We start from the raw sequence: 21,066 nt of genomic DNA on the forward strand, positions 1-21,066 counted from the left end.
TCTGCTTGAAGGTAAATATGTGTTTTGATCACCTCTATTCTTCAACAGAGCCTTAAAGGCAAGCTTTCCTATGATTTCTGTAACTAGTCTTCAGCGTTACAAGTGGCTCTAGCTTCCACACAAGTAAGATATGCATCAACTATGTTGTTTACAAACTGATCAGTAAATCTGTGGCGAGGTGTGTGCTTAGGTGAGTGAGCAGAACATTAGAAATCTGTAAGTCCGGGAGTTTGCTTAATGTGAGAGAGATAAAAAACAGGTCAGTTCTTTATATACGCTTGGCCACAATGGTACGTGGACTGGTTCTTCTATAGAGTACTCAAAGGGCTCCATCAGACCCACTGCCACTGATTTTCAGTCCAGCTCTTGTGTACTTTGTCATATCTCAGCCCTTTCTCTCAGTTTTCCTTCCTTAGCAATGGCTTCTTGATAGCCACTCTTCCACTAAGACCATTTCTGATGAGGCCTTGTCTAAGAGGGTAGATGGGTCAAACAAAAGGTTCAGATGCATCTCTCAGGTTCTGTGTCCGGTCTTTGCTGTTTTTTGTTTTTCCTATTTCTTAAGGACATGACTTTCAGGTACTGTTCATCTGTTGTAGCAATCTCTTCTTCTCTCCTCCACTGGTTCAGTAGTCTCAAAGGTTTTAAAGACACACTCACACCATGCACAGCACCAAAAGCATAACCTCCTTGGTTGAGGTAATCATATGAACACTAGGAAAGACAGTTTGTTTGTTTGCTGGTCTACATCATAGCTACATTTGTTTTGTTTTTTTTAAGGTTTTAGAACAAAATATTTCTCAATCTTAAATTTATATAGATAGATAGATATAAAAAGGGGTCACGTCTGTAATATCCACAACTCGGCCAGCTATGCCTGAACTCGTTGAGAATCATTTGGGGAAACAACTTGTTTTCCTTCATTCCATTGCATGCTTTTGATCTCCACTTCTCATCTACACAACTGCCTCTGCAGTACTGTAGTCAGATTTAATTTCAGAATCCCCCTCATAAACAACAAATGATACCTCTGCAAGTGACATTTATTTCATTTGAGGTCAGTAAACACAAACTTTGTCACATATTTAAGTATGTTTTGCATTAATATCTTTCAGGTAACGGGAGGCTCGGGACGTTTGTACACTTGCTTCTTGTCCTGCCACTACTGCCCATGTCCAGCCTTTGCCTACAGTGTGCTACGTAGAAATGACGGCCTGGTGGTAAGACTCATACAGACCATATGTCGTGTTGCACTAAAGGTTTTTAGTTGGGTAGATGTGGGGAGTGGAGAGGGAATATCATTTAAATATAAGTGCTACACAAATGTATCTGTGTACTTGCCAATGATAGTTTTAAAGCTAAAAAAAGCTAAAGTGCATTGTCTTTTTGCAGCTGCATTTAGTGTTTGTTTTATTTTTCAGATAAAGATTACACTGCCTGTGATAAGGATGCTTTCACAAACCAGCGATCAGCTGAGCTCTTTACATCACAGTATTCCTATAAATGATGAGGAAGTAAAATAGTTGTGTTTATTTGTAGTGCAGTGTTGTGGGTGCGTGCTGTTTATGTTAGTAGTTTTTAATTGTGTGTCAGTTTAGATCATTTATTTGCTTCCTTATTTTCTTCTCTGTTATTTCCTCTTCACCTTCTCATATCCATTTCAGAAACACCACCAAGTCAAGTTAGCATGGGAATTGCCTAAGAGCACTTGGATGACATGTTTTATTAAGAGTGTTGATACTTGCTGCTATTATATCAATAACAAGAGGAAGCTATACGACATGTTGCTTTGCACCTAATTGGTGTCTTCACTACAAAGGGTTCTAATGCTTTGTATTTGATTGCCTAGGTTGTTGTATTTTGTTTTCTGAAAAGCACTCATAGGAGTTTGTTGTATTTTGCCGACCTGGTTGCTCCTTGCAGTCTTCAAATGGTAGTCCTCCAGTTGTCAGGGGCTTGAGTAGTAGTAGTAGTAGTATTTATAGCCCCAGAGGTGAAACCCCCAGAGCAGTGGCTAACCACACCAAACCTTTACATATTTTGGAACGTGAGGGGGACATTTCCATTGTATAAAGTAGTATATTTACACACACACACAGTTGTGTCTTGTCATTCAAGCATGATCTAAGTGGAAAATCTTTGCCAACTCAAGCAAGACAAAGCCCATGTTGAAATGTGTGTGACATGTGTGTGACAGATGTGGTCAGGACTTGTTTTTGTCTGGTCACTGATGGGCGTCTACCTCCCATTGCTCCAGCTAGCTGTTTTGGCTCCAAATATCTGCAAGTAAACGATCTTCGCTCATCCTCTGACCATTAGGCCGTTCCCTGGAGGACGCTGCTAAAATCGGTGTGAGAAACAGAGAGCTGCAACAGACCATAGAGACTCCTCATGAGCACGTCAGCGCCATTGATATCTTTCCTCCTGAAAAACTGCAAATGCTCATCAAACTCTTCGTCCAGTTAGATGACGGCGGAGACGAGTTTGTGTCGGTCCAAATGTGAAGCAAAATGGTGAACGAGTTCATTTTAAAGAACTCTCACAATCCCAAAGTCAAAAATGAGACGCATGCAGGGTGTAGTCCTGCCTCACTAGAGCTATTTCATTCATTCCTGTGCTCTGCAGATTCCAGCATGACCACCAGGAGACAGATGAGGTAGTACTGCTCTGACAAGTATAGGTCGGTGGACATATAAAGGAGCTCACCTGCCATAGCCACATGCTAGTAAACAGTTCACAGGAGAGGCTACCAAATAAACTTCTCTGCTTTTGCAGATTTAGAATTTGAGGTCATTTTTAACCTCCTTTTTTAAGGAATTGGATGGGGAAAAAATCCACAGACAGACTAATGTGCAGGTGAAGCTGATATGCAGTGCACACAGTAGTAGAGCAGGGCGATATGACCAAAAGTATTTATCACGATATACATTTGAAAATTTGTGATAACGATATAACTGACGATATAATTGACACTAGACAAAATACTTGACAACTCCACAACTTTATTAGTGCAAAAAAAAACAACCATCAATGTATTTTCACTTAAACAAGCAGCTGTTTTTATGTGCATTAAAGTTATATAAAAATGTAACAGTGGAAATGCAAATTCCTTGCTGACAGTTTAACCAAAAGGCATTTCCAGTGGAAATTGGCTGACATATCCTCAGCATAACCATGTATAATATCCACAAAACTTAAAAAGAAGTTATTCGTACACAATACAGCAATATTATGTTGAAGCACAGTACGTATCACTCCGCGAGGCTCCTGCCTACAATAGCCGTAATGCTCCGACAGTCCATCAAGCGGTGCAGCTTCGTAGCTTAGCAAAGTCGTACTAAAACATTTGACAGATTTTCGAGCGCCGTGTACAACATAAAATCGGTCAGTAAACACAACCAGAATTCATAAATAAGGCACACGGGATTATAACGGGCACTGTCGATTTTCAGAAAAATCAAAGGATTGATTTTAAGTGTGCCGTATTTTCTAAAAAACAGTAATAACGACGGCCCGCTAGCATGCTTTACCAAAAATAGTGCTTTGTTGTGTGTCTGACGGACGAAAGCCAAACCAGCAACCTGAAGTTGCAACATTTTTACAAACCAATTCTGATTCATCCGTTTCATTCAACGTTCCGCCTTCGTCCTTCTCATTCTCTGTCGCCGCCATGCTTTTTCCGCCATGTGCGTATGAAAACAAAGGCATTGCGCATGCACGTTTTACCCATATTCTATCGCAATATTTTATTTTCTTATCGTTGTCCAACATTATACCGTTATTACCGTGAAAGGTATGATATGGCCCAGCCCTACGCAGTAGGCTGAAGAGGAAAACAAATCAATCAGTAACTTATACTGATAATAAGAGGGGCTAATGAACACGTTCACAGATCCTGAGAGCTGCAGAGCTTCTTATTATTCAGCAAACATTACGCTACTGGAATTACTGCTTATTTTGTACACAAACGTCCACACACAAACAAAATCCTCTTTATCATAACTGCTCTCCATGTGTCTCCATTTATGAACATTTTTAATTAGATATAGATATTCTAAGTTACTGACTAATACGCTCCGTGTATTATACAATAATTCATTGGAATATTTAATGTATACTTTATTGATCCCCGTGGGGAAATTGCCCTCTGCATTTAACCCATTCACTTAGTGAAGCAGTGGGCAGCCACTGGGCACCCAGGGAGCCGTGTGTAGGGACGGTACCTTGCTCAGGGGTACCTCAGGGGAGTTATTCAGGGGAATCGAACCCCCGACCTTCCAATCATGGGTCACCACTCTACTGAGCTATCCCTGCCCAACAGGTTAGAGCCAAAATGCTCCTTTCTAGTCTGGTGTTTACATGAGATGTTTGAATTTAAATTACTGGCATGTCATTACAGCTTCATATCCGTCTCATTAATCACACCAGCTCTGCTGTTAATCTAATGAATCTGTGTCTGCGATCTTTTCTTTCAGTGCAAACATATCCTGGCTGTGTACCTGAGTCAGGCTATGGCTGCGACTCAGCAGGGAAGCGTATCTGATCAGCAGATGTCCCTGCTGCTCAGTGGGACGATGGACCTGTGACTGCAGGTAGATCGACACACCTGGCCCTGCAGAGGCATGCGCCGGAGCACCGAGCATCCTGGATAGAAGCCAGTGTAGTGACATTCATGACACAGCAGGGAACGCTGTTATGTCTCTCTGAAAGACCACATATGTTGTTCTATTCATCTTTTCTTTTGGAAGAGTTCTTAATCTGTTTTCAAGGAAATAACATCTGTTCGCTGAATATGGACTGGTCTATATTTGGTCTCCTTTTATCTGAAACTGTCAGTTCATGAGGCAGCATCTTCATACTGAAAGCACTTAAGAAGCTTTCCAGTGTGGGAAATTTAGACTGTCACATGGTTTGCAATTTTAACCTCAGAGGGAGAAAAAGCTGGCGTTTAACAATATAAACATTGCCTTTATTAACAAAATAGTTCACCATACATACAGATTTTATCATGTTAAATAGCAAAGAAGAATACCAAAGAATGGCCTCTGGGAAACTTGAACATCAGCTTGACCACAGAGGAAGTTTTTCCTGATTATTAGCAACTCTAGAGCACACTGACAGACAGGTACTTCGAAATGAAAGGCAGGAATGTTGAATTCAGTCAACTTATTTTGACTTACTGTTGAAATTGAAAAAGAAGGCAATAGTTTGACATCAATAGCTGGCTGAGAAAAGCTGAACACCTACAGTACTTTTTTTTTTCTTTTTCTTTTTCTTTTTTTTTTACACACATCAGTCAACATAGACAGTAATACAACGTTACAGTGCATTTACAGTGTAGATGTCTCCATTGGAATGTACTAAATGCTGCACACTCCTGTATTTTAGCCCTTGAATTTAGTCAGAGGTGGATCACTACACACAAAAGCAAATGAAGTGGGGGAGATAATGAAGCACTGGAGGCAGACGCTACGCTTGTTTTAACATCAACAAAATGTGGTTCGACACCACCAGTGAAGCACAGCTAACAGGAAATGATCAGAAATGTCAGTGCAAAGCTCTCATTTGTGTAGTGATGGGTCTCTGTTGACCAAAACACCTGCTCATTTTCACACAAGGTGTGAGAATTCAAATAAAACCGCCTGTGCTCTGGTTAACATGCTCTTGCATATGCTGAGCTTTGAAAGTTACAGCAACACTTCTGTGAGGTTTGCTGCACTATGAGCACCACTGAGAGTGTGTAACAAATTATTTCTCTAGTGTTACCCTATCCTTTATTCTTTTTTTTTTTTTTTACTTCAGTTAGACTCACTCATCGGTTTGAGAGCTCAGTTAAAATGGCCATGTTTACTAAATTAAAAAGCTAATGTCGGTGCAGTCTTGACGACTGGCTTACTAACAGGGCCTCGGGATTCCAGCTGAGACTGTCTATGTGGGGGAGAGCATTGTCAGCTGTACTTCTGAGGCGAGTCACATTTCATTTATTCCCAAATAAATCAAAGCAGTGATGCTTTATGCCTTTAAGTGCTTGGATACAGAATAATAAATCAAATTGCAATGATCTGAAGAATCAAGTTTGACTTGGCTTTCAGGTCTGCTACAGTATCTACAGTATGTCATCATGTGGCTCAATAGAAAGCAGCTTTGCACAGATGCAATGTTTCCATGAAGGGTGCAATCAGTTATTCCTCTTCCTGAGCATTTGAAAATGTAAATCATGCAGAGCACAACCACACATGTGTTGTGCTGAACTGCATCATATTAATGGGTCTGCCTCAAATCAAATTGTGCCATTTTTCTGCAGCTGCAAGACAAAGTTGGTGAATCCTTTGGAATTACAAGGATTTCTATATCGATTCTCCATGAAACATGGTCTGATCTTTATCTAGGTCACAAATATAGATGCACAGAATCTGAATAAAGTGGTTACAAAGAAATGACTGTACTTTCAGCAGAACAGAGTAATCGCTCACAGTGCCAGGGCGGAAAACCTAACTGCACTTCTGTGCTCACAACTACTCTAAAAGTTACTTGAAGACAAAGGTTCTCCAGTTAAGGAGATGAGAGGGTGTGGGTTATAGGACTTTGAAAATCCCCCCCCAAAAAAAGAGATTCAATCAAAAAAAAGTCTCAGAGATACGCACATGAAATTCCAAAGTGTTCCTCGTCTCTTCCCGGCAGGAAAAAAAAATGAAACTGGGAGTAACACCAAATTAAAGTTTCTAAAACATTTCTTCATGTATCACTATAGCAAAAAAACATTGAGTAAGAATGATAATGGATATCAAACACTAGACAACTTGGGTATCCAATAACACTTATGGGCCAAGGGTCTGTGGACATTATTAACATCTGTGTTTATCTGGAATTTTCACTTTGGCTACAGAAACTAAACTCCACAAGTGACCAATGCAGAAATCCTGGTAATTCCAAGTGGTCCCCTAACTACGACTTCTAGGAGCCAGAAAGTGCTTACTCAGTATAGTAGCCACTGGAGTCGAGCTAATTTTTGCCCCTCTCCCCAAAAAGACCCTGTGGCTATGAAACGTGATTCATGTGGAAGAAAAAATGTTGTTTTAATTTTTCCATTTCTCCCTGTGTTTTTGTTTTTTAAATCAGTTACCATAACTTCCACAAAGCAGAAAAGTGCATTTTTCTTCCATCTCTGCACGGCCGAGCTCTTCTGCTTGCGTACGCGCACACACACACACTCACAGGAACACCTGCAAACACTGGCACTTAGTTGAGTTGTAAAGCAGCAGACCACATTGAGAACATTTCTGCTTCATACAGGTGTTACATTTGTTATCTGACTCTAATTTTGAATTGATATGAAAGTTACTTTTTTTTAGCTCCTCCTATAATTAAATAAAAACTATAAAAACAATCTGTCTGCATACTAAGGTGTGATAAGTAAGAGTGTGAGTTCAACTTTTAAAGGTTTACAAGCCAAAAGTAACCACGGACATACTGTACCTTTTAGGTCCACAAGTACAGATGTAGCCACACAAGTTTTTTTTTTTTTTTTTATCTTTACATTCTCAAAGATATATATTTTTGTAATAAATAAGTTCATAAACAGTGGCACTGAATGTTGACAATATAAAATATAATGGCAGTAAAGAGGAGTGTTTGCAGTTGTAACATAATGTTGGATTCAAGATGATAAACAGTAATTTTTCTTAGTTTGGATCCCATTCACAGTCCAACAAATCCAAATCTTCATATATATATATATATATATAGGGGTGCACATAAGTGGTCCGCAGGTGCGCAATCGCTGTCAAAATAAAAGACACGCACCAGATAAGAAGTTGCAATGTATGTTTGCGTACATTAGATTTTCTGGAGGAGGACAGACATTTGTTTAGAACTCTTAAAGATGTCAAAGAAGCAAGCTTCTTTAAGCAATTACTTTGGTGTTCCTCCACCTCCAAAGAAATGTCAGAAGGAGTCCGAACCGCAAAAGAAGCGCGTATTCTTGGAAAAGTGGTTGCAGGAGGTGAGCTGGCTTCAAACAAATGATGAACGCACAGAGATGTGGTGCAGAATATGCTGTGAAAATCCCACTCTAGCGGAAAAAAACAGTGCCTTTTATATGGACGCAAACACGCATTGCAACTTCTTATCTGGTGCGCGTCTTCTATTTTGACAGCGAATGCGCACCTGCGGACCACTTATGTGCACCCCTGTGTGTATGTGTGTGTGTATATATATGTATATATATATGTATCCTTCACAATAGAAAAGATTTGTAAGACTTGCTATGAAACATATCATTGCTTGGCCCCTGATACTTTGCACTGTTCATAAATAAATGTCCACATTCAAGGCGCGTTTGACATCTTTACATATCATACCATTGTTCTGTAAACATTAGAAAACTCTGGGAAAATCAAAACTAAAACAACAATTGACACAGATAATACTCCTGTACGGTTCCCTATAGCAGAGGGTCGATAGTCATGTTGATTTGGTCTTTGTTGCGTTTGCTGCCATTGGAGCTGAGGGACTTCTCCTTTTTGCATGTAAAGGGGTTCAGGATCTTGCGGAATGTGACCCTGAAGTCCCTGATTCGGTAAGCATAGATGATGGGGTTTACTGCAGAGTTGGCATGAGACAGAATGATGGCCACGTACATGATGACCTCCAGCTGTAGCTTCTGGTAAAACAGCGTGACACAGTTGAGGATGTGGACAGGCAGCCAGCAAATGGCAAACAGTCCCACGATGATGGAGAGGGATTTGGCAGCTCGGATTTCCTTCTGCAGCAACCCGTGATTTTGGCTGTCGCCGTTGCCCACGCACTTCAGCTCGATCTGCCTCAGTTGCTTCCTGGCCACGTTGAATATCTTCAGGTAGATGCCGAGCATGATGAGCAGTGGCAGCAGCACGCAGACAAAGAAATTAAAGTACACCATGTAATGCATGTCTACCACGCTCTCAAACAAGCACGTGAGCTTGCAGCTCCGTGGCAAGTCCCCCGTGGCACTCGGCGCTGCTGTGATGCTAGCGTTCATAGTGCTGCTTGTGTCAGAGCTGTTGTTACCACATTTCTTAGACTTCAAGTTCCATCCAAAGAATGGGATGAGGCCAATAATAAAGGAGAGAATCCATAAAATAGCAATGATCTCTCTGGCAGTTTTACCCGTCATCAGCTCCTTGTACCTGGACAAAACACAGCAATATTATATTACACAGAGGTTACTGACTGAGGAGGTTTTGCACAAATATCACACTTAAAGGGACATTATTATTCTTTTACTGCAGCTTTGTGGGATTCACAGTTAAAAACAATCTGTATTTATCTTATTACAACCCCACAGTTCATCCACAGCTGGATCCCATCACTTGCCAGTTGAGGTTTGGTAGATGCTCACCACCAGAGCTGGTTATTTAAGGCGACCGTATTCGCAATATACAGTCTTACTGACATAGAAGTCAAGTGCTTAGAGCAATCTGAAGTAAGAGCTTTTCGGTCACAGGGATTACCTGCACAAACACACACCTCATATATAGTGTTCTTAACAATATTAACAACCTAGCTGTTTATTGTTGGTCTTGTTTATTTAAGAAGACTTAAAATTATGCATCCCCCAAGAAGAATTGGGACACAACAAAAGGGAAAAACTGGTAGAGAATAGTAAACTTTTGTCTTACTTGCAGTGGAAATCCGCAATGTACAACCACACCAACAAAATAAAAGGTTTAAATATGCATACAAGCAAAAATGTAAAAGAAAACCAACTTAAGCTTTACTGGTTTTCAGCGTTGGTTTTGTATAAAGCTCCAAAATGTGTATATATATATATGTGTGTGTGTGTGTGTGTGTGTGTGTGTGTGTGTGTGTGTGTGTGTGTGTACACAGATATTTGGTTTAGTGATGATTAGTGGTTGTTCAAACTAATTCAAAATCAATTCCCTACAAGAACTCATCAATGCAGTAGAATGTCTCCAACTTGGTATTTATTCTGTAGTAGTAGATTATTATTACAACAGATGCATTACAATTTAATTTGAGACCACTTGCATTACTTTATATACAGCAGTGAAAGTGATTCAAAGATACATAAATGCATGTTTGTTTGTTTTTTATTGATTTTGTACATCCTGATGAGGACCTTTCTAATCCCAGTACATCCTGTCATCTTGTTTGAATTTGCAGTGATGGTGTGTGACTTGTGGAAACCACAGCTCAGATTCTACTCTAAAATGACACCACTGTAAACAAGACAAAAAAGATAAACAGTCAGAGCCTTTCCATATCCTCTCGGTGTTGTACAGAAGCGCAGCGTAACTGTGGCGGTGCGCGTTGATCAGGAGCACATTGTCGGCTTCAGAGTGAAAGCATTGAGTCTGCTGCTATCTCTGAGTGTTTCTCGCACACAGCTGTGCTTAAATTAATTCCACGAGTACAAAACCGAAACTAAACGTAAGCCTGTTCACGTGTTTGCACTCGGATGCTGTTTCACATGCTGCACCAGCAGTCCACTAAAGTGACAGATGTTTGAAATGGTGCTGATTTTATTATTATTTAAATCAGTCTTGAGCTGACAACAAGATAATGTGTGTTTCTCATACAACCGTCTTCGTGGCTTGTGGATATGAAATGAATAACTGCATGTGTGTGAGGCCGTGCATCACAAACGCGCGGTTGAGTCACTCCCGTCAGCCCGTTTTTGTCCCCATCATGTGAGATGCGCTTGAAGCACAATTTGCTGTTTCCTCAAAGTGATTCAAGCGAGTGTGTGGTAATGACTCACACACATACTGACAACCCCCCTTCCACTCACACACACACACAAACACAGACGCCTGCCTGAGGTGGGGGTGTCACAGAAAATCCATGTGACCTCGCCCGCTGCGCAGTACATGACCACAATATATCATAACTTAAAATGTGACTTTTTTTCTGCAACGCTCTGTATGTTAATGAGAAGTTAAAGGTCATTCTTAAGACATTAGCTAATAATGAGCTAATCATTAGTCAATGACTAATAAGCCCTTTTTAAAAATAAACATTAATCTTTATATTAGTAAGCCATTACTGATATATATTATTGATAAATCAAATTGTGCATGTGAGAAATGATCTGTTAACCATGCTGTTGCCGCACATGGACTGTCTGTGGACAGTGTGGGGAAAATTGGTCCGGGAAGCTGCTTAAAGTTGTCCTTTCTCACATGTGAAGCACAACAGGAAGTAGTCTGCTTCAGGAGTGCTCTCACTGATGTAATTGAAGGTTCTGTCTGAGTAGTGTGCACACAAGATACCTGACAAATGGCAACTACACCCTAGCTGAAATTTCACTTACACTTCATTCAGCTTATACACTCTCCAAATAAACTACTGAACATGGTTCAGGTGTTAATCCCCTGCAAAGTTCCCAGTTTTCTTCATTCTCCCTTTTTTTTTCTGTCCCATTTCCTGAACACAGTGATGTTTGCGGCCTCCTGACCTGACCGCCACCTTTTCTGCTCTGCTTTTCACTGTCCTCGCATCCCATTAGGCTCTCACATCCTGGATGCCTGAACCAACCAGACACACTGTAAGCAGCCAAGAGTGAAAGGAAGGTCCGTGCAGATGCTAACACACACTAACAAAGGGCCACAAATAGCCAGCGAGGGAGACAAATTGAGGAAACGGTCGTGTTGTTTCAGGGGGGACACGTTCACCTAGTGTCTGGCCCCATCACTCACATTGTTCTCACAGGTCATCTGAAGCAAATATGAGCTTTCACATTTGCCAGTTCAGGAGGTCATCATAACAGACAGTTACAGAGTCGAAGTCTTAGTACTTAACTGCAGCTCAACAATAGTCCAGTGCTTTAAAAAGAGATCTCTTCAAGGTCAAAATGGGCAGGAGAGAAGCAAAATCTACAGAGGAGTGATATTTTAGATCAAAACGATGCATCCCTGTCTGTATGGTGAGGGGATCTTTTGTCTTCGCTTTACTGTAGGGTGTGGTTTAGGTCTGCTAGTCCCTTCAGAGGGTTAGGGTCACTGCAAATCAATATGAAGTTATTCTGAGTATTCACCTTTACCCTGTGATGCAACATTTCTACCCTGATGGGAGTGGTCTGTTGTATCCATAGGGCATGGGGGGTCACTGCATGGTCTGATGTGACTCATACACTGGGGTCTTCACAGTCATTACATTTTATGGGAATTAAATGCCTGTAGGACATTTAGGACTACACATGAGACAGCGCTCTCCTTCACCATCACCATCCGAGCACCAAAGGAGGGCTTATCTTTTGGAGGAACTGCATTCATCCCTCCAGTAAACGTCCAGAGAACTGGACAACTGTTTCCAAAGAGCACTGAGGCTGATATTCTGGTACGTGGTGGCAAAAACGGTTACTAGCATGCTTTATGTGTTTTTTGTTTCTCACCACTGTTTGCATGGACCACTGGCTATGTAAAGCAAGCCTTTACAAATTGTGGACTTAATTATGTGTCTTCCATGATCACCCTGGTCTCTTTATGGGATTCAGAGTACTGTGCAAAAATCCTGAACCATCCCTCAATTATTTATAATTTGGTTCCAAGCAAACTTTTTTCAAGTGGTTTTGAGCAACAGTGAAGTTTTCCTTTGGACATTGGCAGCTTTTTCACTCATTTTCAGTCGAGTCCTGAGGAATGTTTATTTAGTTGTTTTTGTTTTTTAAGATGCTCAACATTGACCTTTTAGAAGAATAAAAAGGCATTTACTCCTTACTAAAGGCACTTAGTAAGGAGGCAATTATAAATTGTGCCTTCAGGCACTTTGTCACTAACAACCTGTCGCAAAAATCATTTGTTCCAATTTCTTTTTCAAGTATTTGGCTTGCACAAAATAGTATTTTTGCACCGACAAGGTGATTCCCAAAGAGTTATCGGCTAAAAAGTGAAGCTCTCTCAGTTGTGGGCAGTGGATAAACACACAGACAAGCACCATCAGTTATGGATTGGGCTCCCCAGAGCCCGGACCTCAATGTTATTGAAGCAGTGTGAAGTCATCTTGACAGGGTGGAGCCAACTAAGAGAGTTCAGGCTGTGTTAAAGGATAAAACTGATCATATCAAATATTGACTTTCAGGCTCGTTGGAATTGTACAAACTCTGTTTTTGACATTTATTCTGTATTTTCGTGTAGGTTTGCACGTTTTGGTAAATCCCTGTAACCATTTCCCCTCCAAAATGTAAAGAAATAAAGGGTGACTCAAGACTTCCGAACCACTGTAAAACTGTAAAAATAACAGCGGTGCCATCCGACCACAGGCTGTAAAGATAGACATGATGAGGAAGTATGCTCAGCTTGCAATACATGCGGCTTGTCTTAGGGAGTTTGCTAGTAAAATTAAAGTCATGTTAATGTAACAGCACACTTTCTTAATCATTAGTTCCGTCTACCTAACAGTGGGTGTTTGGAGCAAAAAGAAGTCCTGTGTTGTAATACTTCTTAGTCATCTACAACTACTGGTTGGCTAATGGTCAGCTGATATTCCCACAAGCCTCAGAACTCTCTCCTGCACATGTAGCTGGGCAGACAATGGTGTGGCCTTTTCTTCACCACTGCTAAAAAGTTTGGTGCTAGAAAGTTAATTGACAGTTGCCCTATTTATTTCGTAGCATACTATGTAGTTATAAAGAACATCAGATTTGTTTTTCTTTCTGAACCCACAGCAGCCTCACTAAGGCTCGGGCTCCAGGCTGAACAATCAGTTATTCATCAATGGTGCGGCAGCACTGTCTGCGTCCTGGACTCCCTGCAGAGTGATGAGCGGGTGCCCCGAGTTCCATGAATAATACAGCATTCTGGCCAAAGAGGGAGGAAAGGAAGCTTCAGAGCGCACGATGACCTGTACTCCTACTCTCACTTCCACCGCCACTCTCCCATGTTCCTCTCCATCCCCTGCTCTCTCCGAGTGTTAATCGCAAAGTACAGCAGGCAGGACAGGGTCCATTTCCCAGAGGGTCCATCTCCTGGACATCACTTCTCACTCTCTTTCTCTGTGTGGAAGCAGCGACTGACTGAATGGATTAGCTTTGGCATGATGACAGCACGGTGGCATCTATCTGTGTTCTGCTCCCCCCCGCCCACACACACACACACACACACTCCCCGGCCAGATTCCATACATCTCTCTTCCTGTCAATGTGCTTCCGCCCTGGGGCCACTGACCTATACCAGACTACACAAACCTACACACACACAGTCTAAACTAACAATACCCAGCTAAATGTATGGCTGTGTCTGTAGCCCAGCTTCAAAAACAATCTAACAGGTGGGCTGTTCACAGCAGAAAACAGGAGATTTTTAAACTTCAGTCAGATTGTCACCATACATGCAAACAGGGCTGTGCGGCATTTGCATGACAAATGGTGTGTACAGAGCATCTCCATTGCATAATTAGCAGATTAAGGTAAACAGATTTGAATCTATAAAGAGTTTTCACTCCAATAAAGACATAATCGCTCAGTCGTTATCCCGCAGATGTAACCTCTCGGTAAAGCTTCATTGGGAAGATTGACTCAGTACTGTATTTCCTGCACCTTGCTGACTCACAACTAAAGTGATACTTCCCTCTATGTCTATTTTTTGAAACATGACCTTTTATGTTGGGGTGCCTTTATTTCACACCCATAAAACGGTAAAGTGCAGATACTTGAGTGAGTCACCAAAAAAAGATTGAAACAAAAGAGCAGGGGAACATTTTGGTAATTAACGGTATTCCCTTAGAGAATAAGCTGACAACACTCATATCTGTGAGTTAAGTGTACAGCTTGAACCACGTGTTGTATTTCCCTGTTTCACACAGATTAAACAAATGAGATCTAGCAGGTTAATTAGTTTGCTTCAGAGGTGCCGGCGGGCAGGTTTTGTTGCTTCGGGACTGAGCCAGTTCGCTTTCACTTTCTCCCAGCTGCAGTTTCAGCACACAGACACCAGCATGGTATTCAGCTTCTCACCCAACTCTAATATGTGTATTTACCAAATGTTGTTCATGTTGCACTAATCTGTCCTTGTGCGTAAGTGCTGTCGCTCTTGTGGCGAGATAAACATCTGATCTTGATAGTTTGAGATGAGCCACAGATGCCACATTAGTCTTAAATCAGACTGAGACACACTCTTCTTCAAACCATAGTCTGAGAATCTTTCTGCAATTCAACCAGTGTTGACGGTTTCTCCAGACTCTACAGTTGATCCATTTCGGGACTCACTGACTCACTTGCATTTGGTGTGCATAACTCATCCTTCATTAAATTCAGAGAGTGATCCATCCCTCTTTGAATGCCTGCATCTTTAAGCATTTTTTCCATCTACACCCTGTTTTCCCATCATTCTCCATGAGTACAATCCATAAATGGATCAGCTGTTTGAACTCCAGCCATCAAAAGAGCCTTTCCTGGTTCTTCAGCCCCTAATGCAGCCATGCATTTTTCATCATTTGTAACATAACTAAAGCTGGATTTACAACAACACCAACACTTTACCACACCCAGTAAACATACACATGTGCTGGAACCAAGACAAGGAACGCTCCATTAACTTTATGAAGCATGATCTGTTTAAAATCAGCAGCCCGAGGCGAGAGGAGGCTTGCATTCACAGACCACAGTGGGGGCTGTCCTGCCGCCGTGGGTGGGGATCATAGTTTGAGCTCAATGATGTGCATAAAGTTTTGTTTTGGTTTGTTTGTTTTAATTTCAAACCTACAGGACAGAAGGACAAAATAGCCAGAGGGTCTTTTTCTTATAATGACAAACAGGGAAGCCAGGGGCTTGAGGCGGGCGTTGAGTGGGTGTGCAGCTCTGTTATCTCGTGGGGCTTAAAACATCTGCTGCTGGCCGTTCACTTCCAAAAAAACATCTGCAAAAACACTTTTATGTGAGTTAGAATTTTGTCCTCAGGGGCTGTCAAACTGACCAAACTCACACACACACAAGTGTATGGACAATGTGAGCTTGGAAAACGCACACTGATCTTATTATGAAAAGTACAGTTTGTACATTTCAGTTCAAGCTCAAAGTCATGGAGAGCACTGTTCACAGGGAACGTATGGAGCTGCTGGAAGTTCAAAGGCAGTCAAAGTCCTATTTCTCTATGAGGATGTAAAACATGATAAATGTCATTTTCCATCTGTAGGGTGAAAATAGAAGTACAGAAGGGGGTTTCACAAGGTTAGTGGCAGACAACTTTCATCCCAGACTAGTGTCAAACTGTCCTTTCTTGCCAGCATCTGAGTATAATGGAAATGACAGCACATCTCAGTCACACAGCCTTGCAGCAAAAACGCCCCCCCCCCCCAAAAAAAACAAAACAAAAACAAAACAACAACATCCACTTCTCACAACAGTCACTACACTGCTTGTTGTCTAACTCACTAACAAGGTGAAACGCCAAGAACACCACCAGCAGCACAGAGACAATCCCCATCTGATAATAAAGCTTGTTTGTTTGGGGTTTTTTTCTTTTCTTTTTTCCTATTCAGAGAAATGTCAGGCAGCAACGCTCTTGTCCCTGCTGGCAGCTCATCTCTGCGTTTCCTCAGGTGGACTGCAGGCACTTTCAGGGGCTGCGCTGTGGAGCTTAGCAGCCTTGCCATGAGGTTCAGGAGAAGTGACACACTCTGACAGGTATTGATCTCACAGCTTCGCCTGATGTGTCACATCATACATTTGCATGACTGATCTTTGCATTTTTCACGAGCTGCGGGGTTTCAGATGGAAACGCACGCAGCCTGCTCCCCGAGCATCAAACATCAGCTGGGGATCAGCTAAAGGAACAGGACCAAACACTCAGATAATGCAGATTTGAAACCAAGCACATGCAGAAAGGTGGCATTGACTCGACAACCTTAAGATTATGTAACCGAGGGTGAAAAGGGTCAGTTCAAAGTGTTTGTTAAAGCCATCTGATTATCATTCCAGACTTAGGCTTTAACCAAGCTATTCTTACATGGGGCAATGAGCTCAGCAAGAAACTGAATCACAAGGTCATGGAGCTGATACTGATCTTTGCTTCTCTTTTTCTACATGGCATAGTTGAGGGCACTTACTTTCAGCTCTTTTATGAAGATATGGGAGAATGAAAGCAATTATGTGAATAAAATATCAAACTTCCAGGGCGCATTAAACACATGTACCATTCCTGTTAGGAAATACTGCCTGAAGAACTTAAAAGTAAATAAAGCCTTAATGAATCATTATTCTGGTCTGATGTTTAGGTGTCTTCACACTGATTTGTTCAGGCAGGGATCCCAGCTGTAAAAACTAACTTTCTTGATTAATCTGACAGACAAAATGAACACTCACCTCAGAGGGATTTTAACGGCTAGATATCTATCAATTGCAATAGCCAGAAGACTAAAGATGGAGCTCTGAGTGAGCACCAGGACAAAACAGGCAAGGAAGAGACATCCATAAAAGTCCAGGGGTATGCCGATGCTGATGGTTATGGCAAAGGGGATGGCGAGGCAACCGACGAGAATATCAGCCACAGCCAGAGATACCAGAAAATAGTTGGTGGCGTTTTTCAGAGTGGTGTTGATCGCAACAGCCCAGCACACCAGTACGTTGCCGAAAACGGAAAGAACAGCGATCACTACTTCAATCACGATGTAAAAGAACGTAATCATCTCAGCAAAGTGTGGGGGAAAAAGGACTGAAAGCTGCAGGCTGTTGGCAGAGGAGACGGTCACCCACAACACCGATTCTAGTCCCAGGGGAGAAAACAAGTCTTTCTGATGTAATCCAAAAATATTCCACACGTGCGAACTCCAAAATCAGCCATCTGTAGAAAAGAAAGGATTACTTTTTTCTCCACACATCAGGAACTTATCCTCACCGCAAAGTTGACAAACTTATAATAGCTGTTTAATACTGCGTTAAGTCTCCTGCCTGTTGCAATCATTTTAAAACAATTAACATTTTTTACCCACCTTAATTAACCTTTTCATCGTCTCTGGTTGTTATAACACCAACATCGGGCGATCTGCAGAGCGTTTAAGCGGCATCTGTAGATTCGTATCGCAGACGAAGTGTCACCCAACTTCCGACCCAATGGTAGTTTTCAAGAGGAGTGAGAAACGCAAGAAAAAGGGGAAGGGAGGATGTGTGTGTGTGTGTGTGTGGGGGGGGGGGGGGGTGCTCTGTGTCACTGAAAGCCACGCCTCAAACGCACATAGCTCGCACGCACGCATACTCGCGCGCAGTAACAGTTATGAAAGTGGGATCAAACGGGAGAATCCGTCGTGCGTAATTACGCGCCAATTAGATCGCATTCAGTGATGGGCTGCACTTGCATTACGTTTAACGGAAGAATAGCTTTTGGTTGCCTACGTGCATGGCACGCGCGCGCATCTGTTTCCAATCAGTGCGTTCGGGGACGGCACAGAAATCAAACTCAGAACTAGAGTTGCTCATTTTCTTTACGTCAACCCGTGCGATGAAGTCATAGTTTATATGCAGAGGAGAGAGAGAGATTTCTATCTGTGCTTTTTCAGAGTAGAGTCTGTTATTGATCCATGCGTAATCCTCTCAAGGTCAAGATTACCTTTTGGATGCACACAGGGACAGCTGTGGGCAAATATTACTTAGAGCATAGGTGTCAAACTCTGGCCGCGGGCCAAATTTGGCCCGCAGCCTAATTACATTTGGCCCGCGAAGCCATACCAAATTACTATTAGAGCTGGCCTACTGGTATTAAACAGCTAATATATATATTGTTTAATATTAAGCTTTGCTTGTTCCATATTCAGTGATTCAGCAAAATGTGTTTGAGTCCATAAGAAAAGATTCATTCTTATATCTGGAGGAATAAATATATTTCAATAAATATTAACGTTAGCCCGCGACTTTGTTCCAGTTTTGAATTTTGGCCCACTGTGTATTTGAGTTTGACACCCCTGACTTAGAGGAAGTATGTACAGCTGGGTTACAACGATCAGTTACTGCATTCAGACAGTTAAATTTAAATAGCCCCATACTTCATGGGAAACGTCTCCCACAGAAATATTTTAACGTAGAAAATGCGTGTTGTCGAAAGCAGGGAATGCGTCCCGATAGTTCCCACTTACCCTGATGTAAGTGGGCTCTGGCACAAAACTTTAATGTGCGCAGTGGGGAAGCAGTTAAAACCTTTATAGCAACACAGCAGTCACGGGAGCGCATTTAAAACACAGGGTGAAGGCTGGTTCACTAAAACGGAGGCTTTACTGAAAAAAAAAAAGAAAGAACTTGAACTTGACAATGATAAAAATAAAAATAAAAAATCTTGAAATTCCTTTATTAAGCAATATCATCAGACATGTAAGAATAGAAAACTGCTGCATACTGTATCTGTCCACGTTCTCGCTCTGCAGTATGTATGTCTGCCAAATAAATAACAATTTGACCTGTTAAAACATTAGGGCATCTGCAAACAGAGGCTTGCCTGTATACCAGAGAGAAAGTGTTGAGTCCTCAGCTCTTAGAAGAAAAGCCTTTTCTCTCTTTTGTACTTCAGCATGCAGAATACAGATACAAACCTGTTGCAAACAGCTGCAGTAACCATAGTTCAGAGGATTTTAATGGAAAGCATTAAGAGAGCGAAGGAGGACACAGCATGATGGTTCAAGTCAGGCAGTGCTTAATACTGTACACAAAGCAAATAGCGATCAATCTGTATTCATAAAACTTTTTCTTTTTTTTTTTTAGAAAACTATTCAGGAACTCTTTAAGTGTTACTTCATTACAGCTATTGTTTGTCCATTCTGTAAGGAAAAACTGAAACTTATCAGTTGAAAATGCTTTATGCGCCACAAAGCTTGGCTCAAAGAAAAGCCCAACTCTTTAAAAACACTCGGAATAAGGCGTGAGCGACGTTTCAGCCACTTTACCAAAAGCTGGTTTTAGACGGGTTCGCTAGTAACAGTATGTTGACAGAAAGGAGTCGTCACGCTGTGCACCCAGGCAGAAAGGTCACACTTAAATCATGCATAGATGGTCCTCGTATGAGCAGAGCACTGGCTGTGAAAATTTGGCACTTTTTTTTTTTAAACGGTCAGTTGGCACACAAACAACGCTGATAATTAGCAGGTAGCATAAGTGTAAGAAAGGAAAGGAAAAATCATCTACTTTTTTGCTGAGTTAGTGACGAGCTCTCACATTGCAGGGCTGTTGGATAGGCCCGTTCTGTCAAACGTCAAAACCTTTGTTACAGTTATGCAAGGTGTCCCTTTGGCAACAGGGCTCGATACACCCGGTTATAGCGTCAAAAAGACACAGCTACTACCCCATACTCATCATTTTTCAATGTTACGTTTTTGAAGGAGAACATCTGAACCCAAACTACAATTTTTCCTAACCCTAACAAAAGCTTTTAACACTACGCTTACACTAGAGAATAAAAAGAAAAGAAGCCAGGGCATGGAAAAAAGCAAAACCAAATGCAAAAAAAAAAAAAAGAAAATAGCCAAACATAACAGGCCATGATCTGCCACCACCCCTACAGCCACTTAGTGCAGACTTTGTAGTTCTCTAAAACTGGGCAGTTGTCTCCTGGCAGCCAGTATTACTAAAAAACAAAAAACCTTGTACCTAATGATGAGAGGCAGCCAGCATCTGAAAAATGAACAAGCATTAACGACGCATTGATTTTTGTACAGAGGGAAGAAAAGAAATTGGATCACTTGTCAAGTCTCTGTAAACTGTGTTGTCAACTGCTACATAGCTTCAATAGTGTCTTTCAGTGTAATCAGTGTGTCTGCGGATCAAATGCTTGGTTGAAGCTGAAAGGCTCTGAAAAGTGACTCCAGTCTCTGTCGGAACACGTGAGCAGCGACTGTGGATTCGGCAGCTTTAAATAACAGAATTCCTCGGTCACGTCTCCAGTGTCGAGCAGGAGCAGGGGTAACGTGGCATCATCAGCCCGGTCTCAACAGAGGTTGTAGGGCTCACAAGACGGGACAGAAAAACCCTTCATCAGGCTCCAGCTCCTCCTCCATACCCATCAGGTCTCAAAGTACTTGTAGATCTGGGAGACGTACTGCATGACGCTCTGCCAGTCTGGCCTGTCGGTCTTCATCAACTCCTTAATGTCC

At 41.7% G+C, this 21,066-nt stretch overlaps 3 protein-coding genes across 8 annotated transcripts in view; 1 reads left to right on the forward strand and 2 right to left on the reverse strand.

The window, feature by feature from the left end:
• The window catches only part of zswim7 (zinc finger, SWIM-type containing 7), a 36,326-nt gene extending 28,256 nt beyond the window's left edge, over positions 1-8,070 (forward strand). For both annotated transcript variants that reach the window (XM_085175586.1, XM_085175587.1), the window contains 2 exons: positions 1,116-1,220; positions 4,476-8,070. In XM_085175586.1, coding sequence (XP_085031712.1) covers positions 1,116-1,220; positions 4,476-4,586 — 216 coding nt within the window. In that variant the 3' untranslated portion in view covers positions 4,587-8,070. The remainder of the gene's footprint in view (positions 1-1,115; positions 1,221-4,475) is intronic.
• Positions 1,785-19,539, reverse strand: adora2b (adenosine A2b receptor). Its single transcript, XM_085175582.1, has 3 exons — positions 17,926-19,539; positions 17,300-17,777; positions 1,785-9,167 (listed from the first exon to the last, which is right to left on the reverse strand). Exons 2-3 carry the CDS (start codon positions 17,620-17,622, stop codon positions 8,444-8,446), a joined length of 1,047 nt encoding a protein of 348 aa, XP_085031708.1. The 5' UTR covers positions 17,623-17,777; positions 17,926-19,539; the 3' UTR covers positions 1,785-8,443.
• Positions 19,540-19,657: 118 nt separating this feature from the next.
• Positions 19,658-21,066, reverse strand: part of specc1 (sperm antigen with calponin homology and coiled-coil domains 1) — a 79,851-nt gene continuing 78,442 nt past the window's right edge. For all 5 annotated transcript variants that reach the window (XM_085175562.1, XM_085175559.1, XM_085175560.1 and 2 more), the window contains one exon: positions 19,658-21,065. In XM_085175562.1, the coding sequence (XP_085031688.1) occupies positions 20,976-21,065 (90 nt within the window). In that variant the 3' untranslated portion in view covers positions 19,658-20,975. The remainder of the gene's footprint in view (position 21,066) is intronic.

This window comes from Neolamprologus multifasciatus, chromosome 10 (assembly GCF_963576455.1).
Source record: "Neolamprologus multifasciatus chromosome 10, fNeoMul1.2, whole genome shotgun sequence".
Lineage (NCBI taxonomy): Eukaryota > Metazoa > Chordata > Actinopteri > Cichliformes > Cichlidae > Neolamprologus > Neolamprologus multifasciatus.